The sequence below is a fragment of the Balaenoptera ricei genome, chromosome X (genome assembly GCF_028023285.1).
Source record: "Balaenoptera ricei isolate mBalRic1 chromosome X, mBalRic1.hap2, whole genome shotgun sequence".
Lineage (NCBI taxonomy): Eukaryota > Metazoa > Chordata > Mammalia > Artiodactyla > Balaenopteridae > Balaenoptera > Balaenoptera ricei.
In genome coordinates this window covers 40,560,651-40,588,622 of record NC_082660.1, presented here as the reverse complement: position 1 = coordinate 40,588,622, position 27,972 = coordinate 40,560,651, and the positions used below count along the sequence as shown (strand labels likewise).

Here is a 27,972-nt window from a genome sequence, read left to right as displayed (position 1 = left end):
TGACTGCAATGGCACTTTTCCATTTGACATTCTCTCTCTCTCTCCCTCTCTCTCTGCCTCTCTCTCTCTCTCTCTCCCTGTGTCGCTTAAACAACAGTCCTAACTTTTGTGTGTTGCAAATATAAAAGGCAAGCCATGTGACAGAGGGACAGAAGAACAAAAGCATTTGGAAGTAACAGGACCTCTTTCTAGCTCTCAGAAAAGTCTGGGGAGAAAGGAGCCCTGCGTTTTCCCCCAAGGTAAGCAGGAAAACAGCGCTGACGGCTTGCCTAGGAAATTACTTCTTTCCAAAAGGAGCATTTCATCCTCCTCTCAGACAAAGAGACAACCTTTAAATACCACTTAAATTTGCATTAATTGAATTTGCATTAATCTGTAGTGGGCTAGCATTGTGTTTTGTAAATGAACGGGTCTTTGAAGTCGGTGACAGGGCAGGGGAGCCTCACAGAGAGGCTGGAAAATCTCTTTGGGTTTGACTGAAAGAGATTGGATTTTCAAACTCTGCGTAGTTAGATGTAACTTTGTAATGGTTCTTATATTTGACCCCGTGAAAGGAGACTGAGAAGCAGCTACTCGCCGACATGGATTCCTGGAGCCCCAGTATCTTCCCCGCCGCCCTCATCCCTCTTAGAACGGGGGCACTCTGAACGCGGGCAAGACTGCAAGTTTAAAAGCGCACTGTTTACTTTTATTACTACTTATGTATGCTGCTGATCTCCTGCCAGGGCTCTGCCGGAGCGCTTAGAATGACTTCAAACAATAGGCAACATTTATTTCTAGCTTTCTGTGTCACGCTTTACAGGAATCCTGTTCCTTTGCACCTTTCTCCCAACTTGCAACATCTTCAATTCCATAGATGCAGTCAGGAGCGCCGGGGAGAGAGGAGGATGGATTTACTATAGGATTTTGATTGGGCAAAAAGTCCGAGGAAATGCATGCTGTTTGCCTTGGCCTTATTGCAAAGGGTTATTTTTAGTAATCAGCTCGTCCCTGCAGCCGACCGATGCTCCCCAGTCCAAGCAGTGACCGGGAAAGGATGCTCGCGACCAGCACAGGGACCGGGACCTGTAGGAATGACTCCTACAAACACCTGAGGAATATTCGGAGGGTTCTTGCAAGCTCCTGAATACAAGTTCTCTCTTTAAATGAACAATTGGGCTGTAGGAGGCCTGGGCATAACTCTTTCTTGGGGGACGGGAAGTTTGACTGTGTACAGAATGTTAATGACTCAGAACACCCTGTAACTGAGGCTCATTGTGATCGAGGAGGCGAGATAAACCTGCATGAAAGAGGTAGACTCCCTCCTCTGCTGAGGTTCAGGTGCAGAGAAGGAAGCTATTTGGCAAGACGGGAGTCCCGCGTTCTATGCTCTGTAACTGTCATGAATAGCAGATATGGATGCTGTGAAACATGTCTCTTTTCATGTATGATATTAGTGTATTTTAATTACAAGGAGCCGGCGTTGGCAGATTGCTCCAACACATAACATTAAATACCAGGTGCATTTGAAAATGTAGACATGCCTAAAATGCAGAGTTGGCTCTAGGTGTCTATCAAATGCAGTGGGGACTACAAGATGCTTCTCAATTGTTTCGACCAAATGCAAATATCTGCCCTTTTTTTTTTTTTTTTTTTTTTTTTTTCTTACCAGTCTGGCTTCTGAAAGTAAACTCTTAGCTTCCTAGAGACCAATATTCATCGTGGAACGGGAACTTGGTTTATGGGGGAACTCCTCTGATTTTCTCTAATAACTAACCTAACAAGCGTTGTTGAATGAGAATCTGGCTTTTGAATGAGGTAATTTACAACCCTGGGATAGTCATTATTTATTTGAGAAAGCCTGAAAAGATACCATGGATTCTATTGCTGTACAATTTTAAGCTACTGCTGTTAACAAAGCATTTAGCCGATCCAAAACAGTTTTCTTAAACTATGATTCAGACCATTATATGAGAGGGTCTGAGCACAAAATGCAATGTTTTGCATCATTTACTTTAAAATACATTTAGTTCAGGTAAAAGGAGTGCTGGCTGAAGCCTTCTTGATGACCATGTACCAAGCAGCTGACACCCACAGATGGAAACACGCCTGTGGAGTTTTCAATCTTAATTCATGTTCCAATGACACTGTCAAGGGGAAAATAAATCATTTTTCAATACATTTAACAATTTCCAACTCATTTATTTTCCTCGGCCCTTGAAAAATGTGGCGAGTTTCTCGGAATTATAGCCACCAGTGGTGGCTGGCAATTTTTACTGTATTTTAAGAACTCACAATTCGAGCACTATTATTCTTATTGGTTAATTATTCATGCCATCATTCTTTCAATAACTTATGCTAGTCCTGATGGATGCAAAGGTGAACGAGACATTGTCCTGCGCCCTAATTCTCAGTCTGTATGCCATCTCCAGTTAGATTTTGGAACAGAAATAGACTTCGCCAGTGGGTAGACTGGTCAATGAGTTCCTTGTTAGAAAGAACTATTTCAAATATCTGCTGGTACCCAGATTTACTGGAAATGATTGTCGCTTATCGGTGGGTTTTCTTTCCATTTATGATAAAGGGGTTCCCCTTAGGCCTTTATCACCGGATCCTGGGGACACGTCACTCACAGCTAGCACAGCCTGGATCTTTCCTTCCTGGGCAGGAGAAGCCTAGAAAAGGGGCAGTTTATCCTTTCTCTGCTCCCTTGAGCCCCCTTTGGAAAGGACCACGTGCTGTCTGTATCGGGGATGGCTGTGAGTCACCTACTCAGCGACTGACATCAGGGCCACTTGATGAATCATTGAATTAGAAACATGCATGGAGGAAGATGTAGTCACTATCTCCCACCACTTACTTGTCCCACCCCCAGGATCGAAACCAGTGACCTCTGGGCCTGGCCTAAATTCAAGAGGACCCTGGGAAGGAGTTGCCAGAAGTTGTTCCCCAAACCCAGGTCTCCGTCAGAGCCACTAACAGTGTTGCTTTCAAATAATCCGATCTTGTGTTTTCTGCCTCGGATAGGTTACTGGGGGGAAATACCCTGAAGACAGCATCACCAGAGTCCTTGATTTGGTCCTTATCAGCAGATAATCCCCTGTGGTTGGATTAAAATGCCTCTGACTCCCTGGGGGGCCTGACTCACCCTAGCCAGCCCTCAGCTTCTTGGCCAGCGGCCTTCCAGGCCATCCTCACCTCCTCCCATGACAGTCAGCTAAGGCGACTTTGTCCGGGCCCCCTGCCTGAGCCGGTGGGAGCAGGAGGGATGGGACGGCAGGTGGCAGAACGGAGAAGGGCTAAAGCAGAAGAGGGAAGCTGGGCCATGGGAGGGTGGGTGAGCTCCGAGGCCCAGATTGCTGTGGCCTGCCCTGGCTGTGATCAGCTGTCATTTCCTCTTCGTGTATGACACTGTGGAACATATTAAAATTTCTCTGGGATGGTATGTTTGGAATTCCTCTGATGCCCCACCTCACCAACTTACCCGGACAATAAAAGCAAGGTTGTAAGCCTTTGAACAGCTGGCAGGCTATATATTTCCCCTCTTTCTTTCGCATAATCTAATTCAGAAAAGAATCCAGCTAGACTGGCAGTGCCATGTCTGGGTACTTGTTTCCTGCAAGTCCTTCCTCCACCACCTCCTCCCGCCCTCCCTGGAATCTTCCTGGGTGGCATGTGGCTTTTCTTTGCTTTTGCTCTCCACCACTCCCACCCCGCCCCCTTTTCCCCTCGCCTGAGCTCCTTCCATTGTGAGCTCGCTCTTTGCTCTGCCTGTTTTCCAGACAGCCTGGGTCCTGTTCCATCTGGGGACAACAGCCCATGAGGTCTCCCCATCTCCATAGTATTCCCAGGATGTCATTCTTGGCAGCAGCTCTGCCGGGCTGATAGGATCGGGGGTCCTTTCGGAGCGCCCCGAGCCTGAACCCACTCGCAGAGAAGAGCAGCCTCATGGCTCGGGCTGCCCTTTAGGCTGCTGGGAGCAGGGCTGGAGTGAACCGGGTTGGCAGGGACAAACATACCATCACAGTGACCCGCACATCTCCGGCAAAGGGCCGGGGGTGGGAGTGCTATGGGAACGCCTGGATGCACTTCGGCCTACATTAAGAGAAATGTGGTTATTCTCTGTTTCAAGGGAGAGAGACAAGTGACTTGAAACAAAGCTCCCTGGATCCTTGGGCCGCGCCCTGCCCCCTTTCTCTGTCCTTCCCACATCCTTCCCTTCCCAAGGAAAGAGAAGGACAGACGGGACTTTTAATTTGGCTAGCGTGGGCCTGAATGTCTTTATGAAACCCGTTTTGTGAAAGGGAGAGGGGAGAAATGGATCCTGGGTTGAACCGAACCCAGCATGGGGCTGGGGAGATGGGGAGGATTTTTTTCTTTTTTTTCTTTCTTTTAACAGCCGAACAACAGATCGGTTTATGAGTTGCAAATGGAAGGAACTGGACTTCTCAATTAGACATTCCCATTTAAGAGCTTCGTGTCACCCCCTGTGTGCAACATCCTTAAAAGATGCTGCTAATGTCCTCGGGGCCAAAAGGTATTAAGGAGCGCTCTACAATGCAGGTTCCTAGCCCTTTTCTTTTCCTGGGGGCTTTGGTAGTCTTTTCCGAATTAGCTAAAGTTCATTAAGAGACCCAAAAGGAAAAATTGAACACAGCTGAATTAAAATGAGTCTTTTCCTGTTAGCTTGACAAGAAGGGGGGAAAAAAAGAAAGGAAAGAAAAGAAAGAGAAGAAAGAACCAACTCCCCTCCTCTGCCACTTCTTGGGTTTTAATATGAATTATTCCATACAAGTCCCTAGGCTAGAGAATCTATTTAAAGACGCCTGGCAGCATGAAGAGAGAGGGTAAAAATACAACCACTCTTTTGTCCATCAAAGGTTTTCTTTGGGAGGACATTAAGAGCCTTCCTATTTTCCTGTCTGCCCCTGCCAGTGGCAACATTCCAGCTGGTAGTACCCACTCCTCACCCTTCAGATCAGCAACCATAGAGCTTCTCTGTTTGCGTCCAGGAGAAAACAAAGGGTGGCGAATCCTGCTGAAACCCCCGTGCATGTGCAGTGGGGTGGGCGAGGCAGGGACTGGCTTGGCTACGCAGGTTGCGTGCTGCAAATTCACACACCCACACATTTGAGTTTTTGAGGAAGATTGCGCCGATGGCATTCTTTCTGATGCCAGATGCTCTCACATCTGCAAAGCCTTCTTCTTGTGTGTCTGGCAATAGCTTGCTTGGTCCCCCTTCGCGCTTACTGTGCCCCTCATCAGAGGGTCTCAGAGTCTGATGGGTGAGCCTATAATTGCTGAGAGTCACACCCCCAGACCCATTTTCCATAGTCCGAATGTAACACCCTGGATGGGGTTCACAGTCTGGGACAACCACTTTCTTGTTAGAAAGACTGCTGACTCAGAAAATGCAAAGAATGGGTAACTTTAGGAGGCAATATATCCCTCATGCTTAGAATCAGGAATTCATCCAATCAGAATCCATTTCACCCTCATGTCCGAATCTGCACACGAACATGGACTATATAGCTTTAAACTCAGTTCTATAAGATTTGCAGTAGATACGTTTTTCTTTTTGTTTTTCTACAAAAGCTAAGAATTTTTTCATACCATTTTCTCTCCTCCAAGGCCGGGCTCAATCCCAACTTTTTCTTTTAAGCTGTGATCCAACCAATTGCCAGATTCTTTAAAAATGAAAGGGCAACAGGTTAATACATTCAAGAAAGTTGATGAGGTGTCAGAAAATTCTCAGGGGCGACCCTTCTGCAGTGCCACCAACCAACAATAGCCCTAAAGATCGAGTCTCCTCCCATCCTCCCATCAATAGGGAATAAAAATAGGCAAAGAGCAGACCATGGAGAAGCAAAGAGAAGGAGGAAGAATTATTTCTGATGTTTAAAATCTGCCACTGGAGATTTTCAAATAGCACAATTTCAGAAAGGGAAGCTTCCCTTAATTTCACCTACTCCCTCCCAGGAAGAGGGGTTTGAACTCTGAAGTTGCCTTCTTTACTTGACATTAGAAAAGGAAGTCAACTCCTACAGTGAAGAAAATATCTCCCTTCCTTAACTCGAAGTAAAATGTAGGCACACACATTCTTAATATGGATGTGAAGAGTCCAAGAAATCCAGTTCTTAAAATCCAATTTTTCTTTAAAGCGCGAGGCAATATTCAAGGACTTCATACATTTCTGTGATTCACCCCCCAAATTACGGAAAATGACTTTTTTTCAGAATTAAAATGTTTCTGTTGAGGTTTGAAATCCAAAGGCAGCAGAATGGAAGTGTCACAGGGGAACTGGCAATCAAAAGACGTAGCCAGAGTGTGTGTGGTTTAAGCAAAGCAAACTACGAACAGAAAACCAAAAGCCCAATAAATTCAGAGTGATTAGCAATAAGGGAAACATATTTTTATGTGATTGGCTTTTTTTTCATTTTTTAAAAAATTTGTATTGGAGTATACGTTAATTTACAATGTTGTGTTAGTTTCAGGTGTACAGCAAAGTGAATCAGTTATATATATATATATATATATATATATATATATATATATATATATATATATACATTCTTTTTCAGATTCTTTTTCCATATAGGTTATTACAAAACATTGAGTAGAGTTCCCCGTGCTTTTAACCTTGCCCCTTTGACATGAGTCTGTGTCCACAAGTGTTGCTTCCAAATTGCCACCGGATTGAATCCAGTATTCAAGTCCCCTCATTGGGCAGAAAAGGCAAATTGAATGGGGAATGGAAATACTGAGTTGCTCTATTGTTTATGCCCAATTTCTAACTAAGGGCTCTACAGCTGTTAGGTGAGATCACTACCCATCATTCCAAAGTGTGGGTGAGGAGATTCAGATGCAGCTTTGGAAACACTTTGTTGGACACTTTGAAGAAAAGCCAACATACTCATTTGGCTCCAGGGTAAAAGGGAGCTTGTACCCCGAGCTAACATTGGTTATCTCTCTTCTCCTAAGGCCATACCACAGCCAGCAGCCCAGTGGCAGAGCAAGTGTCAAATTAACTCAGCACCAGGGTCCCCAGAACACCAGGGCACCTTTTCTTTTCCACAGGGAGAGTGTACATTCATGTGTTGGCGAGACCAAGTGCCCTGGGTTGGGTGTCTCAGAACTTTCCTGCTTTCCTTCCAAAGGGTCTTACACAAGGTAAGTGGTAGAGTGTTTCTCATTCCTCATGTGAAACCCCCTTCCTGGGAGGGAGTGGGTGAAATGAAGGGAACCTTCCCTTTCTGGAATTTTGCTATTTGAAATCATTGAAAGGGTAGTGGCAGATTTGAAACATAAAAATAATCCTTCTTCCGTCTCTTCTGTTACCTCTTTTGTGGCTTTCTCTCTCCCTATTATTGGTGAAAGGATGGAAGGGGACTCCATGTTTAGGGCTATTGTTGATTTTTGGCACCCCAGAAAGCCCACCCCTAAGCCTCTTCTGACAGCTCGTCACCATATCAGTCACAGCTTTTAGTGGAGTGGTAGATTTACAGAAATAATCCAAACCCCCAGAGGAGAAGACTTCAGCCGTATCCTGCTTCTTGACACATGGGTAATCAGACTCGGTCATTTCCAATTTATGCAAGGTTTGTTCTCTAAAAGTCAGTTATGTCAACTGTTAAGAACTCAGAATGAGTCTTTCCACAGAAACTGTAGAAGCCCGCAGAAGCCCAGCACAGGAAACAAGACCCGTACCCAATGGGCAACTCTTTTCAACCCAAGTCCCAGCCTAGAGCTTCAGGTACCCTAGCACAAAGGTTCCATAGATGCTTTACTAAGCGGACTGCCTTGCTCTTAACCACATCTGCAGAGAAGAAAACTCTTCTAACCAATCTTCCTCTTCTATCCTGAACCAGAGCATCATAAATGGCCCCACTAGGGCATGAGGACCTGCGGCTCAATCTGTTAGGAATAAGGGTCATTCCTAGGAAAGGTGCAAGAGGGTTGAACTCAGCCTATATCCTCATCATCACCAATTGAAAGAAGTTTAATTCTACCATGATTGACTACTATTCGCTTTCTCCTCTCCCCATTTGGTAGAGACTGGAAAGAAACACTACAAATTTTAAGACAGCTTTAAGAGAAATAAGAACCGGTTAAGTATCCTCGCTAACTGCTTCCTATTATTAACAACATGTTATTAATTTATAAACCGTATTTGGTACATTCAAACACCAAGTCAACTGGTTATGACGGGCTATTTTTATTTTGGGCCACCAATACAGCCTCACCAAGGGGCTTAGGCACCACATTAGAACTTGTTTGGACTTTTCCCTGATCATTAACTTCTTGAGTAAGCAAGGAACTCTTTGTGTCATATTTCTTTGGGGAACATGTAGCCCCAAAGCAGGCAAGTACTCTGAGAAGCTTGGGTAGAGTTAGAGAATGTTAGAAACGGATAGAACCATAGAAACATCTCGAACAATCCGTACATTTTGTGAATGAGCAAACTGAGTCCAGAGAAGGCAAGTGACTTGCTCAAGATCACACAGCCAATGACGGGAAGGGAGGGCTCAGAGCTTGCGGCTCCTCAGATCAGCCTTCCTTCCACCAGAGCAGACAGCAGTAGAATGCTCTTCTGGTTTCAGAAGGTTGCGGAATAGTTATCCAATGTTTCTGGCAAATGAATGCAAAACACCGGGACATGGAACACAGGCTAGAAATGGGTTGGGGAGGAAGAGATGAAACCTGTAGGGAAGTGGGAGTTTGGATCACAATGAGAGGTTTCTCTGGATTTCCTGAAAAAATCAGGATTTGAAGTTTCAGTCAGTCTCTAGGTCCAGTCCTCCCACACCAGTCTTGCCCCAGACAGTAAAACTATTCAATCCAAGGACACACACGCAGATGGGGCCACTTGACAGTTGACCAGAAATTACTTCTATTCCTAATCCTTCTTTTTCACACCCTTCTTTACCCCAGGCTTGTGATTTATTGCTTCTTCCCTGGGCTCTATTTCTCCTTCCCTTTTGCTTCTCCCATCTCTTTTCTTCCTCCATCACCATCACCGCTGAGTTTGGCCATGCCTGCCTAGTAATGCAGGCTGGGAGAAAACAGACCATCCCAGACTGGAGAACTGTGGTTTAATCCCAAGGATGTCCTCTTTCTCCTAAGATGGCTCTATGGGGGCAGGCGTTGCCTCCTACGCTCTGCCACCTCTAACTGTAGAACAGACACCATGAGGTGACAGGGGCAGGAGCTGCTCCCTCCCCACTGACCTTGTAGCTGCCCATCCTTGGAGATACCAGGGGCTGGCAGGCTGGAGGGCTGGCAGCGTGTGTGGTCAGGACGGCTGCCTCTGGGGCAGCCCAGGCTTGGCTTCTTGGCCACTACTGATGTGCTGCCAGATAGGAATAATATCAAAAACCATTCATTGAGCACATGAGATGCTTTATAAAATCCAACAGGCTGTTTACAGTTTATAAATTAAGTGCCTTCGGAAGAGGCATCTGACTTATTCTCCAAGGCATCTAGTTGACTAGTTCCAATTGGAATTCTTTGAGTTCCTGGGAAGGGGCTACTTAGCACTTCACACTCTCTGATGAGACTTTGAGTTTCTTGCTTTTCTAATCCCAGTATGAAGTGTTACCTAGTGGCAAGCTTTCTTCCACATTTAAATCTCTGATTTTTTTTTTTTTTTTTTTTTGCAATTCCTTTGAGAGAGGCTTTATGTTCTGCCATCTTTACCTTACTCATGCCTGATATGATAGTTTTAAATGATAGTAAATATCAAATAATTCTGTCTGGCACACTGATGGCATTCCAAAGTCACTATATTTCATCTGCTTAGCTTGATCTTCTTAGAAATGAAGCAAAGGATGTTGCATATGAATTAGATGTTAAATGAGTTCATCAGCGTGTCTAAAAAAATTGCCCAGGAAAACAGCGGGCCAAGACTCTTTGCTTGTGCATGCAGTGAGTTGGAAGAGGGAACTAGAATAGGACCTATTTTCTCCCCTGACCCTTGAGTCTCATCTGTTAGAGCAAAAGGAAACACATAGTAGGTGCTCAGTGAATATGTGTTAAATATATATTTGTAGAAAGAAGCCACGGGAGGCAATACCTGCATGTATTATACTGAAAACAGCCCCCGGGGGAAATACGGATACTGAGCACGGCCCTCCCTTGTCTGGCAAGCAGGGCGAGAATAAGGCCACTCTTGGCACATGCCACTTGTCTTAGCCAGTTGCTGGAATAACTTGTGTGAAACCAGCACTTTACCCTTTGCCAGGCAGAAGGTCAGCCCAAGAGTGAGCTGATCTGTAGATACAACACCATCTCTCACCCAGGAGGCTGGGTCTGCTGTAAGCTCTGCTATATTATTTCGCTGAGAATGACAGGTGGGGAAATCTGGGCACCAGTTGTTCTTTTCCACTGGTATCGTTTGGAGGGTAGCTCCAAAGTCGGGCACGCCAGCCTACGTGCCTCTCCTCCAGCAGAGGCTCCACATTGGAGCTATTAGAATGTGGGCTCTGTACATCGGCCAAGTCCATGTCTCAGAGAGACTGTACTGTACCCAGAGCACGGAGCAGCCCAGGTCTACTGAGTTCAACAAGAGAGTCTCTTTCTCATTCAATCCATCACTGACTGGGCTGAGGTTCTAAGTCTTGATAGGCAGCATTTGATTTTTATGCTACATGGCTTTCACAAAATTAAAGCAAGTTAGAATTAATTTAATTTTGAGAAAAATGACAGAAGCTCCTACAAGACAGACGTAGATACCCCTAGGCTGCCATAAAATTGGGATCTCGAGTGATGAAAACTTCCTTCATTATTGATTTTCCCCTTTGTGAGTGCTTCCCTGGGCACTCTGCACAACCTCACCTGTGCACATCTGGACCAACACAATGTTAAGGCAACTTGACTTAATTAACATCACTCTTTTCTTGAGCATTCTGTTCATTTCTTCTTCAACACAACAGTGTTGGTTCATTCAATTTGAACACAAGGCAAAAATCTCAGTGTTATGTTGCAAGGATCATACCTTTATGCTTCGAGGGTTCTGTGAGTTCTGTGGCATATTTACACTGTTGCTGGCATTCTCATTTCAGAGTTTAATATAACAACTGAACAGAAAGTATCATGCTTTATGAGCGTGTTGAAATGGAAAATCTATTTCTTATTAGTGGTGAAGCAATATTTCTTCTGTCATTCTTTTATACTTTATCACTACTTCTGGGTTCAGCTTATCATCTTTAAAGAGAAAATCAGATAATAAAGTTACATTCTGTGTGACATTAACTAGCTCTTTATCAGTATAAATGTCATAACATTTGCTTGCAAAATTATTTTATTCACCTTTCAGGAAAAAAAAATTTTTTTAACTGTGCTTGCAATTCAGAACGTTGCTACTAGGTGGCAGTAGTGCACAAGAACAAAATGGTCCACCTGGAAGAATATTTGACTAAGAGATTAGCATGTCTTCCCATATTTATCAGGAATAAAAGTTTAATACTATTAAAACACTCAAACTGGCACAAACTTTAAACATCCATTAACTTAATTACTATTTTTAAGCCAAGCTTTGATTTGAAAAGAGAAAGTATTATTTGTTAATGAAATTCTGGATAGGCAATACATTCACAAGTTCAGACATCTACAACTTTAAAAAAGTTATACAACGAAAAGTCTTTCTCCCGTGCCTGTCCTCCAACTCCCACAGGTAACTAACTGTACAGTTTCTTGAGTAAACTTCCAGAGCTTCTCTATGTAAATACAAATTAACACAAATATATATTCTTATCCCTCCTTGTTTTAACACAAATCAGTAGAGCTTCTGCATCCTTCCTTATAGAGTTGCATGGTATTCGACTGTATGAACGTTGTGTAATATATTTAACCAGTCCCCTACTAATGGAAATTTTGTGCTGTTTCCAATTTTATGCCATGACAACCAATGCTGTAGTGAATAACCATATGCTTGTGTGATCTCACATGTAGGATAGTTCTCCGAAGTGAAATTGCTGGGTCTAAATTATACAGATTTTCAATTTTAATAGATATTGCCAAATTGGCCTCTACAGAATTTGTACCAATTTTTACTGTACTTTCTCCAAAATAGACCTGTTTTCCCACAGCCTTGCCAACAGGGTGCATGATCAGACTTCTGACTGGTTGAACAAAGTGTCTCAAAGTGCTTTAATTTTCATTTCTCTTAGGTGAGTGAGGGTGCCCATCTTCTACATTTAAGGGCCGATTATATTTCCTTTTCTGTGGAATAAATGCAAATGCCAACACGTATATAGGGTTTTGTTGTCAATGTCATTGCTTGTTTCTACCATCATTCTATGCATGCTTTTCTTTCATTTGCGTTGCTCATTTAACCATATCTCCTGGCCATGGCTCCAAAAAGAAGTTGCTGGCAGTGGAGAGGGAAGGTCAGGACTGGAATGTCTGCTTTTCCCCTTCATCCTCTTGCCATTGACTCCTGGGGGAAATATCTGTGAACTGGAATGGTGAAAGGAGAAATCTAATAAATTCTCTTTCGGAGACTAATTAAGGCTTCAAAGAGACAGTTAACCATTTGGGAAAATACAGTCATATTGAAACTCAGGAAATGGTCAGCAATACTGTAGCCTCTGAACGTGGAACCCAAGAAAGCTCTGGCTCTTTGAGCTGAAGTCTTGCTGAGTTTCAATGTAATGTGCAGAGGAAAACCTAGAATATGCAGCTGAAATGAAAACAAAAAATGCTCTTCTGCATCCTCTGCTGATTTGGAGCTGTAGGCTCAGGTTTGATCAATTTTAATGAAATATTGCCATTAGCATGCACATAAAGGAAAGTGGTGCAAAGTTGCATGAAAATATGGTATCCTCAACTTTAGGATTATCTTCTGCATATGGACATGGCAGTAACTGAATCCATAAGTATCTAAAATGTTGGCATTTTAGAGCAAGAGAGGGTTGCAGATGCCATTTTTCCCACTCCCCTATTCTACAAATGAGGAAACTGGGGCTGGAACAGCTTAAATGACCTGTACCAGGTCCCCCAGCTAATCAATGGAAGTGCTAGAGTCCAGGTGGGTCCCCTCATTACTGTTCCCTGCTCTTCCTGCAATTTACAGGGCTTCCCTGAAACACACGTGCTGAAGTTTTGCCATTGCCAGGGATGCTCCACTCTGAAACAGCCCTGTGTCACACACTCTTTTCCTCCTGGGGTCCCCTGCCCCACTCTCGCAAGACAGCTAAACTGAGGTTAAGGGGGTCTGGGGCCACTATATTAGAGCAAATCTAATTGACTTATATGGACTTGAACTTCTTCATCTTATCAGTGCTTTGCTCTGTTTATTCAGACTGTCCATGCGTAGCAAGCTTAAAAAAAAGGTTGTACTATGAAGCAAAATAATCAAACTTTTATCTGAAATAACTTTGAAAGTTTTTCTGAAGGTTTAATTATTGTGTTCCTTTTGCTTTAGATGTAATGTCAAGTCCCCCAATCTTCCTAAATGTTTGAAAATATTTTTGATGCTCTCTGTTTGCTGGTGTGATAGTGTTGGCCATGCCTTGGGGGGTGGGGTTAGTGAGGTGATTTGAGGAGATTCTGGACCCAAGTCCTTTGTCCAAGAGGTATATGCTTAAAAGAACAAGGCAAATTTCAGATATGGCATGATCCCACTTTAATGATAAGTCTCTGCTCCAGCAACCACTTACTTTTTCAAATTATACGTGTGCTTGGGCTACAAAGGCTCTTCAGAAATGCGTGAGTCTGTTGGCAAATACACATGTGTTGCCTTAACCGCACTGGAGGCCAGTTAGCGTAATGTGTATTTCCGATGCAGCTTATCATCGGTGCTGGGTGGCACGGGGCTTCACACAAAAACAGGATGAGCCCAGAGCATAGAAGTGGAAAACTAGGTGGATGGGTGGGTTGGACTTGGACATGGAAAATGTACTTCCTTCCTGTGGGACGTGGCGTGTGCTTGTTAGCGCTGACCTGCCTTCTCTCTAGCCCTGTAAGCTGACATTGACATCAAAGCTTACTGAGAAACTGAATAGACCCTCTCGTCCCCACCAGCCAGGGATAAGGATGAAAGCACCCAATCGAGTTATGCTCTGGCCAGAACCACTTGACTATGGGGTCAAACTATCCTCCAGCAATTAAAGTCAACAAGCGCTTCCATTAAACCATTGTGTCCGCTTCCAAATGATTATAAATATGTACCGTAAGCTATGGGGGAGGGGTGTGAAATGGATGATAGCTTATGCTAATGACACTCTAGAAACCAATATTCTCCACTCAAAATGACATGGAAAAATTCTACTCAATACCTCCAGGGTTCCATTAGTTTTTCTGGGTAAACGTTTCTGGGGAAAATAATTTCTGTTTTCATTCCAGCTGTGCCTCAGATACAGTGATGATGGATTGCGAGTGCAAACTGTAAGACGAAAACTCCGGCATACAAAGAACAATGACAACCAGAAAGCTCCAACCGGATCCTGCCCTTTCCTTGAAAGGAACTGGAGCCTAGGAGGTGAAGGCATTTCCAATTTTTAGTCCTTTGCCTCCCTCTGCTGTTCCTCTTGAGAAGTTTTCCCTTACAACAATGAGAAATCATGTACTAGCTGCATCCTTTTCTATGCTCTCCCTGCTGGCGCTGATGGGAGATACAGACAGCTCATTCATGATGGACTCCGATCCTCGACGCTGCATGAGACACCACTATGTCGATTCTATCAGTCACCCGTTGTACAAGTGTAGCTCCAAGGTAAGCTCGAGATCTCTGTGAGAGTAGCCTTACTCCCAGAAACAGGAGACAAGCCCTCTTCCTTTGACAAGGGACAGAGAACTATATGGCTGACCCACAGGGCTTGCCAGAGAATCATCCTTTTAGGGTTTCCCACCGTGCTTTGAACTTTTGTCAGTAAAGCTGCCTAATTGACCATGTACACACCCAGCCAGCTTCTCTCCTTTCAGCCTGCTCAAAGTCAGTAGGAAAGGCTGGAAGTTTCTCACAATAAAATTGTTGCTAGGCACAAGGTTGGAGGGGTGTGTGTCGTCCCTGGCTGTGAAAGTGTAGGAGCAGTGGTGTCCTTATTCAAGAAAGAAAATGGCATCTACAGGTTATCATAACTCTTTCTATCTCCACCAGCAATAAAGAGGAAGGGAATACAAGAAATATGATTGAGCGGTGAAACGTACTTCTTGGCGGGGGTGGGGGGGGCTCTTCAAAGTGTTTCCTGGTCCATGCCTTTCTCTACCTGCCATGTTTATGTTAAAATGGTTTCAAAACAGAAATGGCATTTTGATAAGTTATCATGTTTACCTTGATCAGCCACGTCATTCTTGTTTGGAGTAGGTTGTGTGTCTTTTTGCACAGGCAAAAGTGATGTCTCAGTGTTGAGACGGGGTGTATGAAGGAATACTATGCTTCCAAGGCCACCTGGACCACCCAGAAGGGAGGCACATAGTAGGGAAAAATAGACCCAGAAGCAGACTTCTCACGACTCTCACTGCCCCCAGTCATACGAATGAAAATGAAATTTGCCCACATTTGGTAAATAAGAATTTGTTTAGCCCAACCTCAGAGATTTTCACTTCCAGTCCTGAGACTAAAACCACTTAAATATTCTCACATGGCAAGTATTTTTTTAAATTACCAGTATAATTAAGAAGTTTTGGTAATATCAACCACTAAACTTGAGACCATATAAGTTAATGGCTCTACCCTCCGTTTAAAAACATTACGATTTCTGTCTGCCTTTAAAATTTCCATAACTTCTCTGATTATAGCTCAATGATGATGGCTTGTTTTAGTTTAGGGAGATCAGAATTTGGGTTAACTCACTTTAACCCAAACTTCCTGGCTCTTATTTGTACTTGTCGAACCAAAAAAAAAAGAGTAAATAGATAAATTTTTGCAAGCCTGCAATCCCTTCTTAGGACAAAATATAAAACAAACTGAGTAAAAAAGATAGGACATGTTTTTCCAACTGATTGCTCAGAAACTGTAGGCCTGAGGTGAGGTTGACTAGAGCAATTATTAGTTTCTCCTCCACTCCCCCTGTAGAGAGCACTCGTATTTAGTGTTTCTTATTCCACGGATGATTTCTCCCTCTGCTGAGTTGTCCTCCATAATCATGATTCTTTAAAAAAAGAAAGGAAATAAAATTATTTCAGGGACTTCCCTGGTGGCCCAGTGGTTAAGACTCTTCACTTCAAAAACAAAGAAAAAAAGACTCCACACTTCACTTCGAGTGCAGGGGGCACGGGTTTGATCCCTGATCGGGGAACTAAGACCCCACACGCCACGCGGCCTGGCCAAAAATAAATAAAATGTTTAAAAAAGAAAGGAAATAAAATTATTTCAAAGAAAGTGTTCATGTGATGATAGGAAGGAACAGGAAAATTGGAGCATCTCTGAAAACTAAAGAACAATCTGGAAAGATTTGATGAAAAGATGGAGGAGCGCCTTAGCAATTATCACATTAGTTAAGGAAAGGTCAAAGAAGATATAGCCTTAACTCAAACGCAACAAACCCACAGTGCTTGAGCATGAGTCCTACAAACAGACTTTAGTTTACCTTTGTTCACCTCTGTTTCTTCCAGAATACCATGATAAATAGAGCAAAATTGTGATTGTAGAGAAATGTTTGTAATTTCATGGCAACAATCTGTTTTCAAACATCCCAAACTATCCCAAATATAGCAATAGTTTTATGTAAATGGTGCTTGCAATTATAAACCTTTCTTCCTTGGCCATAAAATATGCCTGGCAGAATCTCAACTACCCAGACCTTTTCTGGATTAGATTTTCTCTATGTAGCCGGGAACAAAAACTGTTTTTCATTTTGAGATATTCTATAATTCTTAATTCTCACAGACTCAGGCTGGTTTTCTCTCTAATGGGTTTCACTTAGAAAAATTGTTCATCTTTACAGATTTGGGATATAAAACATGTAGCCTGTGCCTCAGAAACGACCAATGGGGATTTTTGCAAAGAGGAGACTAGGGTAGATTTTTCCTCTCTGCAAAAATTCTCCCCTCAACGTGAGGTTCAAAGCCCATTATTTACTACTGCTTGCCTGTCAGTTGTTAATGCTTCCTGACTCCCATTTATCCAGTGTCTGGTCTCGGGAAGACAGATAAAGGCGAGAATGTGACCCAGGCTCAGGGAAGGGAGAGCATCTGCTTGAACACGTAATAGGTGTCAGGCACCTCATACTATATGATCTAGTCGTTGCTGACAAACCTGTGATGGAAATCATTATCATTCCCGTTTTATTGGTAAGGAAAACTGAAACCTGAAAGAAGAATTAAGTAGATTGTTAGATGTCATTTAGCCCAGGAGTGGCAATGTCTGCCTCAGAGCATGCATCTTTCAATTCATCTTTCATTCATTTCATTCAACTCATTCATCTTTCACTTGGCTCTTCCTACTGGAGGAATGCAAATAGAATGTAGGAGCCATCACTTATTTTTTATTATGATTTTTTAAAATGTTATTGAAGTATAGTTGATTTACAATGTTGTGTTAATTTCTTCTGTATGGCAAAGTGTCTCAGATATATATATATATATATATATATATATATATATATATATATATATTCTTTTCCACTATGGTTTGTCACAGGATATTAAATATAGTTCCCTGTGCTATACAGTAGAACCTTGTTGTTTATCCATTCTATATATAATGGTTTGCCTCTGCTAACCCCAAACTCCCAATCCTTCCCTCCCCCAACCCCCTCCCCCTTGGCTACCACAAGTCTGTTCTTATATCTGAGTCTGTTTCTGTTTTCGTAGATGTGTTCCTTTGTCGTATTTAAGATCTCTTTCTGACTTACATCACTTAATATGATAATCTCTAGGTCCATTCATGTTGCTGCAAATGGGAGCCACTATTTAGAAGTTCAGGCTCAACTTCCAGTCTGTTGAAAAATCATGATTTACACTCAGCAATCTTTGTAGAAAAATAAAAATAGTAGTGAAAGCTTTTCTGGGAGCCTTCCATGAGACTATCTGAACTTGCATCTGGCCAGACCCGGGGACCTGTCGCCCATCTCCCAGCAATTCAGGAAAGGGCTGAGATGGAGTCAGGCAGAAAAGACTGGCCACAGTGGTCCACGAAGGAGGTCAGTGTGGCCACAGATTAGGATGCGCCTGATGGCTTTCAGTGGTAACACCTCCTAGGAGTGGGTACAAAAGTTTCTGGGAGTGGCAGCTTCATTGACAATCTTCACTGAATTTTTTAGTAAAGGTGGTAAAGCAAACAAGCAAAGGGTCAGTGGTTAGTGGAAATGAGATATCTGGGGAATCTTCAAGGGAACTGAGATCCCAGGCTTTGAAGTGAGAGAGACCTGGTTTCAAATTCCAGCTCCACAGTTGGCCAAATGGGTGACTTAGGGGGAAGTGAAGTCATTCTTTAGTGCCTCAGTTTCTTCCCATGTGAAATGGAGCTAATGCTGTCTCCCTAAAAGTGTGGGTATGGGTATTGGTGATAATATTTGTAACGCATCCAGCCTAGTGTTCGGCATATAATAGACATTAATAGATGATAGTATGATCTTGATGATGAAGTTATAAAGTGGACAGGTGTTTAGACTCACTTTTCTATTTTAGTCAACCACTGAAACCTCAATAACTATTGGGATCTCCTATAGCCTTAAAGGATTAGGAAAATGAACCTCACTGAGGTTCTCGTTAAACACAGAAACCTGGCAGGGCTGGGGGAGCACGCAGAAGGGCAAAGTAAATGTAAGCCACTGTGCTGGGTGCTAAAAGGGGGGGATCAAAGGCAGAGAGAAACAGATCCTGCTGTCTGACCTCCCTTCCCACGTGAGAGGAGGGAGGGATTGGAGGGGGTGCATTCTGGATTCAGGCCAAGGAGGGGTTTTCAGGAACCGAGACTGGGAAAGTGAGCCAGCTGGGCAGGCCTGTGAAGTCTGAGTTGGGTGAGGAGTAGCAGATGGTGGCCCCGAGCCAGGAGAGCGAAGAACCAAGGCATACGGTTGTCTGAACCCTGAAGGGCCACAGGAGCAGCTAGGGGGGTGGCCCCAGAGGAGAAGGAGGAAGAGGGTTCGGGGCACAAAGCCTGGGGAAATTCCCTGAGGAAAGGGGACCTGTCATGCGCAGGGCTGCCCCCGAAGCTCACAGCATGGTAGGAGAAACGAGGGGAGTCGGGAGTATTGCGTTTATAACACAATTGACTAGTGGGCAGATATGACTTGATATTTTTTAAAAAAAGGAACAAATGTATACTGTGGTGGGCAGTTGAGGCACAAAAGTAGAAGAAAACACAGACTACGTTTCTGCCCTCATAATGATTACAAGTAAATGGAGGAGAGAGGGAAGGGAAGCATTCTGGGTGCAAAGGTCTCTTCAGGTCAGTTTGAGTTGTAACCAGAGTGAAGGGACCGGCTTCTAGCTGCAGGTTGACCTGGCTCTCTGGAGATGATCTGAACAGTCATTTATTGAGGGTGCTGGTGAAGTGAGGAATGGGAGAAGCAGAGGTGAATCATGTTCCTGAGGAGAAAGGGGGGTGTTTCAAGGGGTGCCATGGAATAAGGGATGCACAGTATTCACTGTTGAGAAAAAGGCAAAATATGTTTCTCACTCGATTGAGGTAAAATAGCCAAAGCTCTATTCTAGGATGGGACAGGTGGGTCTTTATTCTGATATTGATGGAGACCATGGCCTGAGCCAGGAATTCACAGGGGCCCCACGTGACAGGAAAGGAAAGTGGCTTTGGAGATGGCAAGTCTTTCAACAAGGGGTGATGAAAACCATCTGTGTTTGGATTTTCTCTCACTCAGAAGACAGTTGTGTATTGCATCAAAAGGCCTAACTGTCTAAGAACTGTGGTAGGTCCCCAGAGAGAGAAGGAGCCTGAGGTCTCCGGGTGCAGTCCTTGGTCTAGACCCAGGAATCACAGCTGGCTACAACCCTCACAGTGTAGCCTGAACTTGCCCTTGACCGACTTTAGCATCTTATGAAACTCGAAGGCTTGAAAGGCTGACTCTCATGGCCTAATAGTATAGCACCGTGGTTAGGAGAGAGAGCTCAGGAATCTGGCTGTCTCGGTTCAGAATCCTGGCCCTCCATTGTACAGCTATGTGACTTTAGGCCGGTAACTTATCCTCTGCCTTTGAATTTCTTAATTTGTAAAGTGGGGAGAGTTTACCTTTTGAAACAGTTGTTAAGTATTAACTTGCCTGTGAAGGGCTTGGCACAGTGCCTGGAGCCTAGTAAACGTTCAATACATGTTACGTATCATCATCATTACTATTCCTTAATTATTACCCAAGGACCTTCCATTACTCTTAACCTCAGCACATGGAAATCAGATTGAACGTGAAAGAGTCTATCCTTGAGCTAATACCCTGAACCCAGCAGCTCTGTTCGTGTTAGAAGGAACTAGGTATCACATCCAGCTGGAGCCAAGTGACTCCAGGGTTGGGGGGATACAAAAGGGCTGCTGGAGAAGTTGCCTAGCTTCCTAACATCAAGCCAGTTGTTGGGGGGGAACATAAGATAGCAAAAATTAAACTGGACCAAAAGCAGATAATGTGTATCTGTCACCCACCTGAGTCGTGAAAAGTCAATAGGTTTTTTTTGGTTTTTTGTTTTCTATTTCTTTATTTTATTTATTTATTTATTTGGCTGTGTTGGGTCTTCGTTGCTGCACACGGGCTTTCTCTAGTTGCGGCGAGTGGGGCCACTCCTCGTTGCGGTGCACGGGCTTCTCATCATGGTGGCTTCTCTTGTTGTGGAGCACGGGCTCTAGGCACACAGGCTTCAGTAGTTGCAGCACGTGGGCTCAGTAGTTGTGGCTCACGGGCTCTAGAGCGCAGACTCAGCAGCCATGGCGCACGAGCTTAGTTGCTCCATGGCATGTGGGATCTTCCCGGACCAGGGCTCGAACCTGTGTCCTCTGCATTGGCAGGCGGATTCTTAACCACTGCACCACCAGGGAAGCCCCTCAATAGAAGTTTGTATGAGCAATAACCACCTATTGAACACACTCTTTTAGTGGTGCAGCTCCATGTGGGTTCTTTGTCCAAAAAAATTCATTTCTTGATTTGATAGTGGAGTAGCGTGTATGCTCTTCATTAAGAGCAGTTAAGCGCAGTGCAAAATGCAGAGCAGCTAATAAAATACAACCAAGTCACCCACGTATGAGGAATGTGCATTGACCATAAACTGGGGGCCAATGTGTTTTGGCAGGTGAACAGATGTCTGAAGGTGTCAAAGTTTTATTGAACTGAAGGATGAATTGGTTAAGGAGTTAGAGAGTATGTGGTATCATCCAATGAACTGCTGGGAGTCCCTGGGAGTCCTCAGATCCCTGGGGGATGGAGCAACGGGCGAGGGTCTTGACAGTGGAGGAGATATTATTTAGGACTGCCATGGTTCTTAGAAGATTCAGCTCTGCTTAAGTTTGGAGGTGGTGATGATGTGTCCCAAGAAGCCCGTAAGAAAAGGGTCAGACTCGTGTGGTTATGATATGGTTACAACTCCCAGAGACAGGTCAAAGAAGATTAGAGTAGGGTGTGAGTTGGCACATGCCTCAGGCAAGCACCTTAATAGCAGGAAGCAGGACATTATAGTGGTTTAGACCAGGGGTTTGGTTTTAGACAGACCTGGGTTTGATTTCAGTGTTGTGCTTTACCAGATATGTGAGTTTGGGCAATTTACTCAAATTCTCTAAAGCCTCAGTTTCCTCATCTGTAATAACAGTACAGATAATAATTTTACCTTTCACATAGGATTGTTATGAGAATTAAGTGAGATTAAATGTTGTAAGCACTCAATAAATGTTGGCTGCCATTATTATTATTAGCGAAATGATCACTATCTAGTGATGTATCTAGAGCAGAGCCTCTCAAACTTTCACAGGTCCAGAGCCTTGCTACTCAAAGTGTGGACGTTAGCACAGCAGTACCGACATCAACCAGAATCTTACAAGAAACGCAGAATCTCTGGCCTCACTCAGAACTAGTCAAGCACAATCTGCATTTTAACAAGATCCTCAGCTGATTTACATGCCCATTACAGTTTGAGAAGCTCTGGTCTGGAAGAGGTCAGAAGTTGTTCATTAAATCTGTAATACAGGTGAGGCATGGCCAAGACTAAAATGTGAATATCAAGAGTGAATCTGGGGACTTCCCTGGTGGCGCAGTGGTTGGGAGTCCACCTGTCGATGCAGGGGACACTGGTTCGAGCCCCACTCTAGGAAGATCCCATATGCCGTGGAGCAACTTAAGCCCTTGTGCCACAACTAGTGAGCCTTCACTCTAGAGCCCACGAGCCACAGCTACTGAGCCCACGTGCCTAGAGCCCATGCTCCACAACAAGAGAAGCCACCACAATGAGAAGCCCATGCACCGCAATGAAGAGTAGCCCCCGCTCACCGCAATTAGAGAAAGCCCGCGTGCAGCAACAAAGACCCAACGCAGCCAAAAATAAATAAATTAATAATTAATTTTTAAAAATGATTCATATATATGTATGGATACATTTTTTAAAAAAAGAGTGAATCTGGGAAGCAGGTATTTATACCTTCCATTCCTAACGACACTCATTCATGGATCTTTATCTTCCAAACTCCCTGCTTGACTCCTGCAACACACACACACAAAACAGGGCTAGATAGAGATGGCATCTATATACAGTTGAACTTTGAACAACATGGCTTTGAACTGCACAGGTCCACTTACATGCGGATTTTTTTTCAATAGGAAATGTTACCACAGTACACGATCTGTGGCTGGTTGAATCCTCGGATGTGGAACTGCAGATAGGGACGGCCAAGTGTAAATTATATGCAGATTTTGGAATACACGGAGGGTTGGTGCCCTTGACTCCCCATGTTATTCAAGGGTCAACTGTACTGGGAATCTCCCAGAGAGGGGATTTGCATGTATGTTGAGAACGTCAAGGGCCAGATAATCATTTCATGGTGTCTTCTTGGAGGAGAGGGCATTTGAATTTGGCAGTGGAGGATAGTTGGTATTTCATTAAGTACAGCCAGGAGAAAAGGACATTCCTGAGAGAGGAAAGGCAAAGGCAAGAGGCAGGGAAATTCAGGGCAGTTCCATGGACTCCTAAGTAATTAAGCTTGATCCAAATAGAGAGTGGGTGATGAGAATGAGAACAGTTGTTGGTGAGATTGGAAAGATATGTGAAATCCAGGTCATGGAGGGCCTTAATGCCTGTTCAGGATTTTGGATTTTATTCTGAAGGCTGGTGGCAGCCACTGAAGGTGTTTATTGTACATGTCTCTGCATTCTCCTTGCCCAGAAAGTCCAGCTCCTGAGGAAGAGGGACCCACTGGAGGTGGCCCCAGAGTCTTCAGTGCTGGAGTTCTTGTCCTTCAGGATGAGCTGAAGGCAGAGCTTGAGACCGTGAAGACTTTTAGTGAAATCACTATTAGGTTAGTTCTACAAATGGCCCTAGATTGCTGACTTGGTCATATTATGGACAGTGTTAGTTGCCTGATCATTCAAGGTCAGCATTTGGTTCACCTGTACGTGTATCATTTGGGTACGATGCACTGCCATGTCTCTGCCCTTCTGAATGAAGTCTGTTGGCACAGGTTAGCTATACCCATCCAGACTGAAATTGAATCTCTAAAGACTCCATTTGGGGAGGTGATTCTTTGAAGAACTGCTTAATCTGCCTAATAGATAATGCACATTAGAGATGAGCAAATTTAACATTACTCCAAAGTGAGATGTCAAGGAACTATTCCCACGTACTAGAAAGGGTGAGAAGGGACTGGGAAGACCTCGAACTCTCTCTCTCATTAGAGGGATGGGGCGGGCACCAAGAACTGGCCTGTGTAATATAGACCTATGGCATAATCTCTCAAAACCCATTTCAGATCATGTCTGTTTTCCCTATCAATGTGAAGGGCAGGCAGGATAGAATTGAAGCTTTAATAAAATCAAAATGACTTACAGCTACCATTTTCTCCCTGCCTCTGTGGCCTCTCAGAGAAAATAAATCAGTAGGTCTAGTCCAACTCATTCTTCACCAAGCCCTGCTAGTCGTTTCCTAATATCGCATGTTGTCTTGTTTGTTGTTAAGAGATTGTTGGATTCATCCCAGCATCTTTTCAGATAATGATGTTAATGATCTATAATTACCAGAAGTCATCTTCTCTTCCTTTTGGAAAGATGGGCAGGCCATTTCCTACTTTTAATTCTTGGGCATTAAATTCTATCCTATAGGATGATATCAGACTTAATAGCTGGTGAGTTTCAATAATAATTGCTAATTCCTAAAATACTGTGAGGTAAATGTCAAACAGTTTCATGCATATTTATGTATCTTTTAATCTTTTATTTGAGTAGTTCTACTTTTTATGTTCTTGTTGTGGGTTCTGGAATTATAGGGCAACTTTTTCTCTATCACTTAATATGAAGTTCACCAAGCAAGACCCTCCCACATAAACATACACCAATAACCTCAGGTTTCCCCCCACCTTCTGTGCCTCAATGTATAGGGTTGTATAGCTTAATGAATCAAGCTGCCCACCCTACCCCCCCCATGACTGCCACTCCCAGGATACCATTTATGTATGGGACGCATAAATGAGCCTCTGCTCCATCCCTTTAATCTATATGCAAAATATAAAGTGTGTGCTTATGTCCATTGTTTGGGGGATACCTTTGGTAGTTTGCACCAGATTCTTAAAGGATCTGTTTACTAAAGCCACACTAAGAGCCACTATAAAGAACATGCAACCTCTGCTACTTCAACCCAAGCTTTATTATCATCCTAACCTACATTTGGAAACGGAGATGGTCAGAAGGAATGCATCCTAGTATTTGCCCTAAATGACTGAAAACCCAATTGCACAAATCTCAGGATCCTTCAGTGTATAAGCCCAGAAGTGTGATTCCAGGTCCCAAAACATACCCTTTTTCTATTTCACTCTCTTGTTTCAAGTTGTGGTGCCCAGAATATTTCTTCCTAAGTATCACTAAGTTATCCTCTTTTTCTTCTTCAGAAACCATATTCCTTTTCTTTAGTAATTCTCTGCACATAGCAAATTCCTTTTCTCTGTAGTCATTCTTTATTTACCCCCTGATGGCAATTTGGAATGACTTTCTACATTTTCAGACTAATAGAACTGGCATGGGTCCAATGGTAGACTACCACCTGACAGTAGAAATTTCTTTTGTTCTTTGGTTTTTATTTGCACATCGTGGTGGTGGGCCATGTCCAGTGGTTCTAAACCCTCAGCACACTTTGGAATCACCTAAAGAGCTTGGAAAACCACGAAAGCCTGGGCTCAACTCCAAAGGATTTTAATTCACTTGGTCCGAGATGGGGCCTGGGTGTTGACATTTTAAAAGCGAATTTGCAGCAATGTAGGTGATGCTATAGTACTTTATATTTTTGCTTATAATGACAGCTACCAATTCTTTTTCACTTAAGTTGGGAAATTTCATTTAATGGCAGCTGAAGGGCCATTTTCAACTGGAAAAATTTATTTATATCTGTGGTAAACTTTATCTTGATAAAAATTTGCACTAGTATTTTACCACCAGATGAAAAAACAGATGAGCATCATTTAAAAATTAATGTATTTGGGCTTCCCTGGTGGCGCAGTGGTTGAGAATCTGCCTGCCAATGCAGGGGACACAGGTTCAAGCCCTGGTCTGGGAAGATCCCACATGCCACGGAGCAACTAGGCCCGTGAGCCACAACTACTGAGCCTGCGCACCTGGAGCCTGTGCTCCGCAACAAGAGAGGCCGCGATAGTGAGAGGCCCGCGCACCGCGATGAAGAGTGGACCTCGCTTGCCGCAACTGGAGAAAGTCCTCGCACAGAAAAAACGAAGACCCAACACAGCCAAAATTAATAAATTAATTAATTAATTTTTAAAAAAAAATTAATGTATTTAAAATAAAGTACAGAGAAAAACATGTTTATATTATATCAGGCTTTGTTTTGAATGAATCTTTTTCTCCAATCCTTACTGTGAAGATCTTGCGCTATAACTTTTAAAGCCATACAAATAAGAGTGCTAAACTGTGGACTTAAAAGTAGGTGTATAAATATTCTTAAGCGGTATTACTTGGAAAATAAAATATAACAACCACATAAAATAAACCAATATCATATTTTCTTTACCTGTTAAATATTGAGAGACATTTACCTTTTTAAAGTAAACTTTAAAATCATGGAAAAAAAGAAAAGAAAAGCAAATTTGCCAGGTGATTCCAATGTGTGACCAGGGTTGAGAGCCACTGGTCTTCTCCAGCAGGAACTCATCCAGCCGGGAGTGTTAGGGCCTTTTAAAGGATGCTGCGGGACCTGGCTGAAGTTTTGGCTTCCCCAGTGGGGGTAATCACTTCTTTTCTCTCCCCAGATGGTACTCCTGGCCCGGTGCGAGGGGCACTGCAGCCAGGCGTCACGCTCCGAGCCCTTGGTCTCCTTCAGCACTGTCCTCAAGCAGCCCTTCCGTTCCTCCTGTCACTGCTGCCGGCCCCAGACGTCCAAGTTGAAGGCACTGCGGCTGCGCTGCTCTGGGGGCATGCGACTCACGGCCACCTACCGGTACATCCTCTCCTGTCACTGCGAGGAGTGCAGCTCCTGAGGCCTGCTGTTGAGTGGCTTCTGGATGGGACAGTCCCTCCCCCTCGCTGAAGCAGTTCAACCAGCCAGGGAAGGACTGGCAAGGGAAGAGTTAAGGCAAAAAAAAAAAAAATAATAATGTAGCAATTCCCACGGGATTCTGCGTATTCTAGTAATAAAGACTCTACATGCTTGTTGACAGAGATACTCTGGGAACTTGTTTTCCATTCCCATCTCCTTTCCCTGGTACAATTTCTTTTGGTTCCTTTTCAGATTCAGGCAATTTCCCCCTTGGCGCTGAATGCTGTTTGGGTTTCCAACAATTCAGCATTAGTGGGAAAAGTAGGCCCCCATGCAAGAGTGGGTCAGGCTGTCACTGTTTGGTGCAGATTAGGGAAGCATTTGCTTTCGAAAGCAGGAAAGCCCAATTCTTTCTGGGACATCCTCTGGCTTTTTTTTTTTTTTTTATCTTGTCATTTGGTCTAAGGTTGCCATTGTTGCTAAAGGTTACCAATTTCAAATTCCAGGCACCAAGCATGTGGATATGTTTAGCCAGGTTCATTCACAGCCAGCTAACTGACATTAAAATCACTAACAAACAGATTCTCCTATGTGATGCTGGAACTCCTGATAGCCATCATTATTATTCAGAAATGACTTTGGGGAAGTAAAAGTGGCTTAAAGAATTTGTCATCTTGAGGCTCTCTCAGATAAATTATGTTAACATGTTGTAAGGGAGCAGACTTTTAAAGACCTGCACAAATACGGATCCTGCACTGACTTTGAAAAAGGCATATATGTACTAGTGGCATGGAGAATGCTCTATACTCATGCATGCAAATTAGACAACCAAGTACGAATCTATTTGTGGGTGTGCTATAGCTTTAGCCACGTCGTGGGCATCATTCTCTAATATCCACTTGTCCGTGGGAAGCTTGCTGCCGAAAATGGTGGCCTGGCTCGTCTTCTGAACATTTGGTTCAAATATATTTTGGTCCTTGAGGCTCAAAATTTGAGTTATTCCCATGTTTTGAAATAAAAAGAGAGTATCTTCAAAATTTTGACGGTGTAAGGATTGTTTTTTCCTACTCAACATCCTACCAGAGCGCATCCCCTATGGTGTGTGTGGGGGGGGGGGATCCAGAAATAGAGGGAGATCGGGTTTCAGAATGCACGGTGGAGGCATTTTTTTGAAATCAATGTACTAGGGTGGGGGGGGGCTTATGAAATGTGGCCTTTAGTCTCAGAATTCAGCTTGCTGAATGAGCACAAAATCTGATGCATTCTGGCTCCCTTAGCCACTATTCTCAGAAGAAAATAAGTATCCATAAATGAAGTCTGAAGAACCAGAAGGAAAACAAATAGTTCACAAACAATGGTTTCTGTGTCATTGACCGTCCAGTGATCCAGGGCCAATGGTACGCATGAGCCTTTGCAAGAATACTCATGGTGCTA

General features: G+C 43.6%; 1 protein-coding gene across 1 annotated transcript; it reads left to right on the top strand.

The window, feature by feature from the left end:
• On the top strand, window positions 1-27,575 carry NDP (norrin cystine knot growth factor NDP). The gene is made up of 3 exons (XM_059910805.1): window positions 1-239; window positions 14,323-14,692; window positions 26,312-27,575. The coding sequence occupies exons 2-3, from the start codon at window positions 14,531-14,533 to the stop codon at window positions 26,537-26,539; spliced, it is 390 nt and encodes a 129-aa protein (XP_059766788.1). The 5' UTR covers window positions 1-239; window positions 14,323-14,530; the 3' UTR covers window positions 26,540-27,575.
• Window positions 27,576-27,972: the final 397 nt, after the last annotated feature.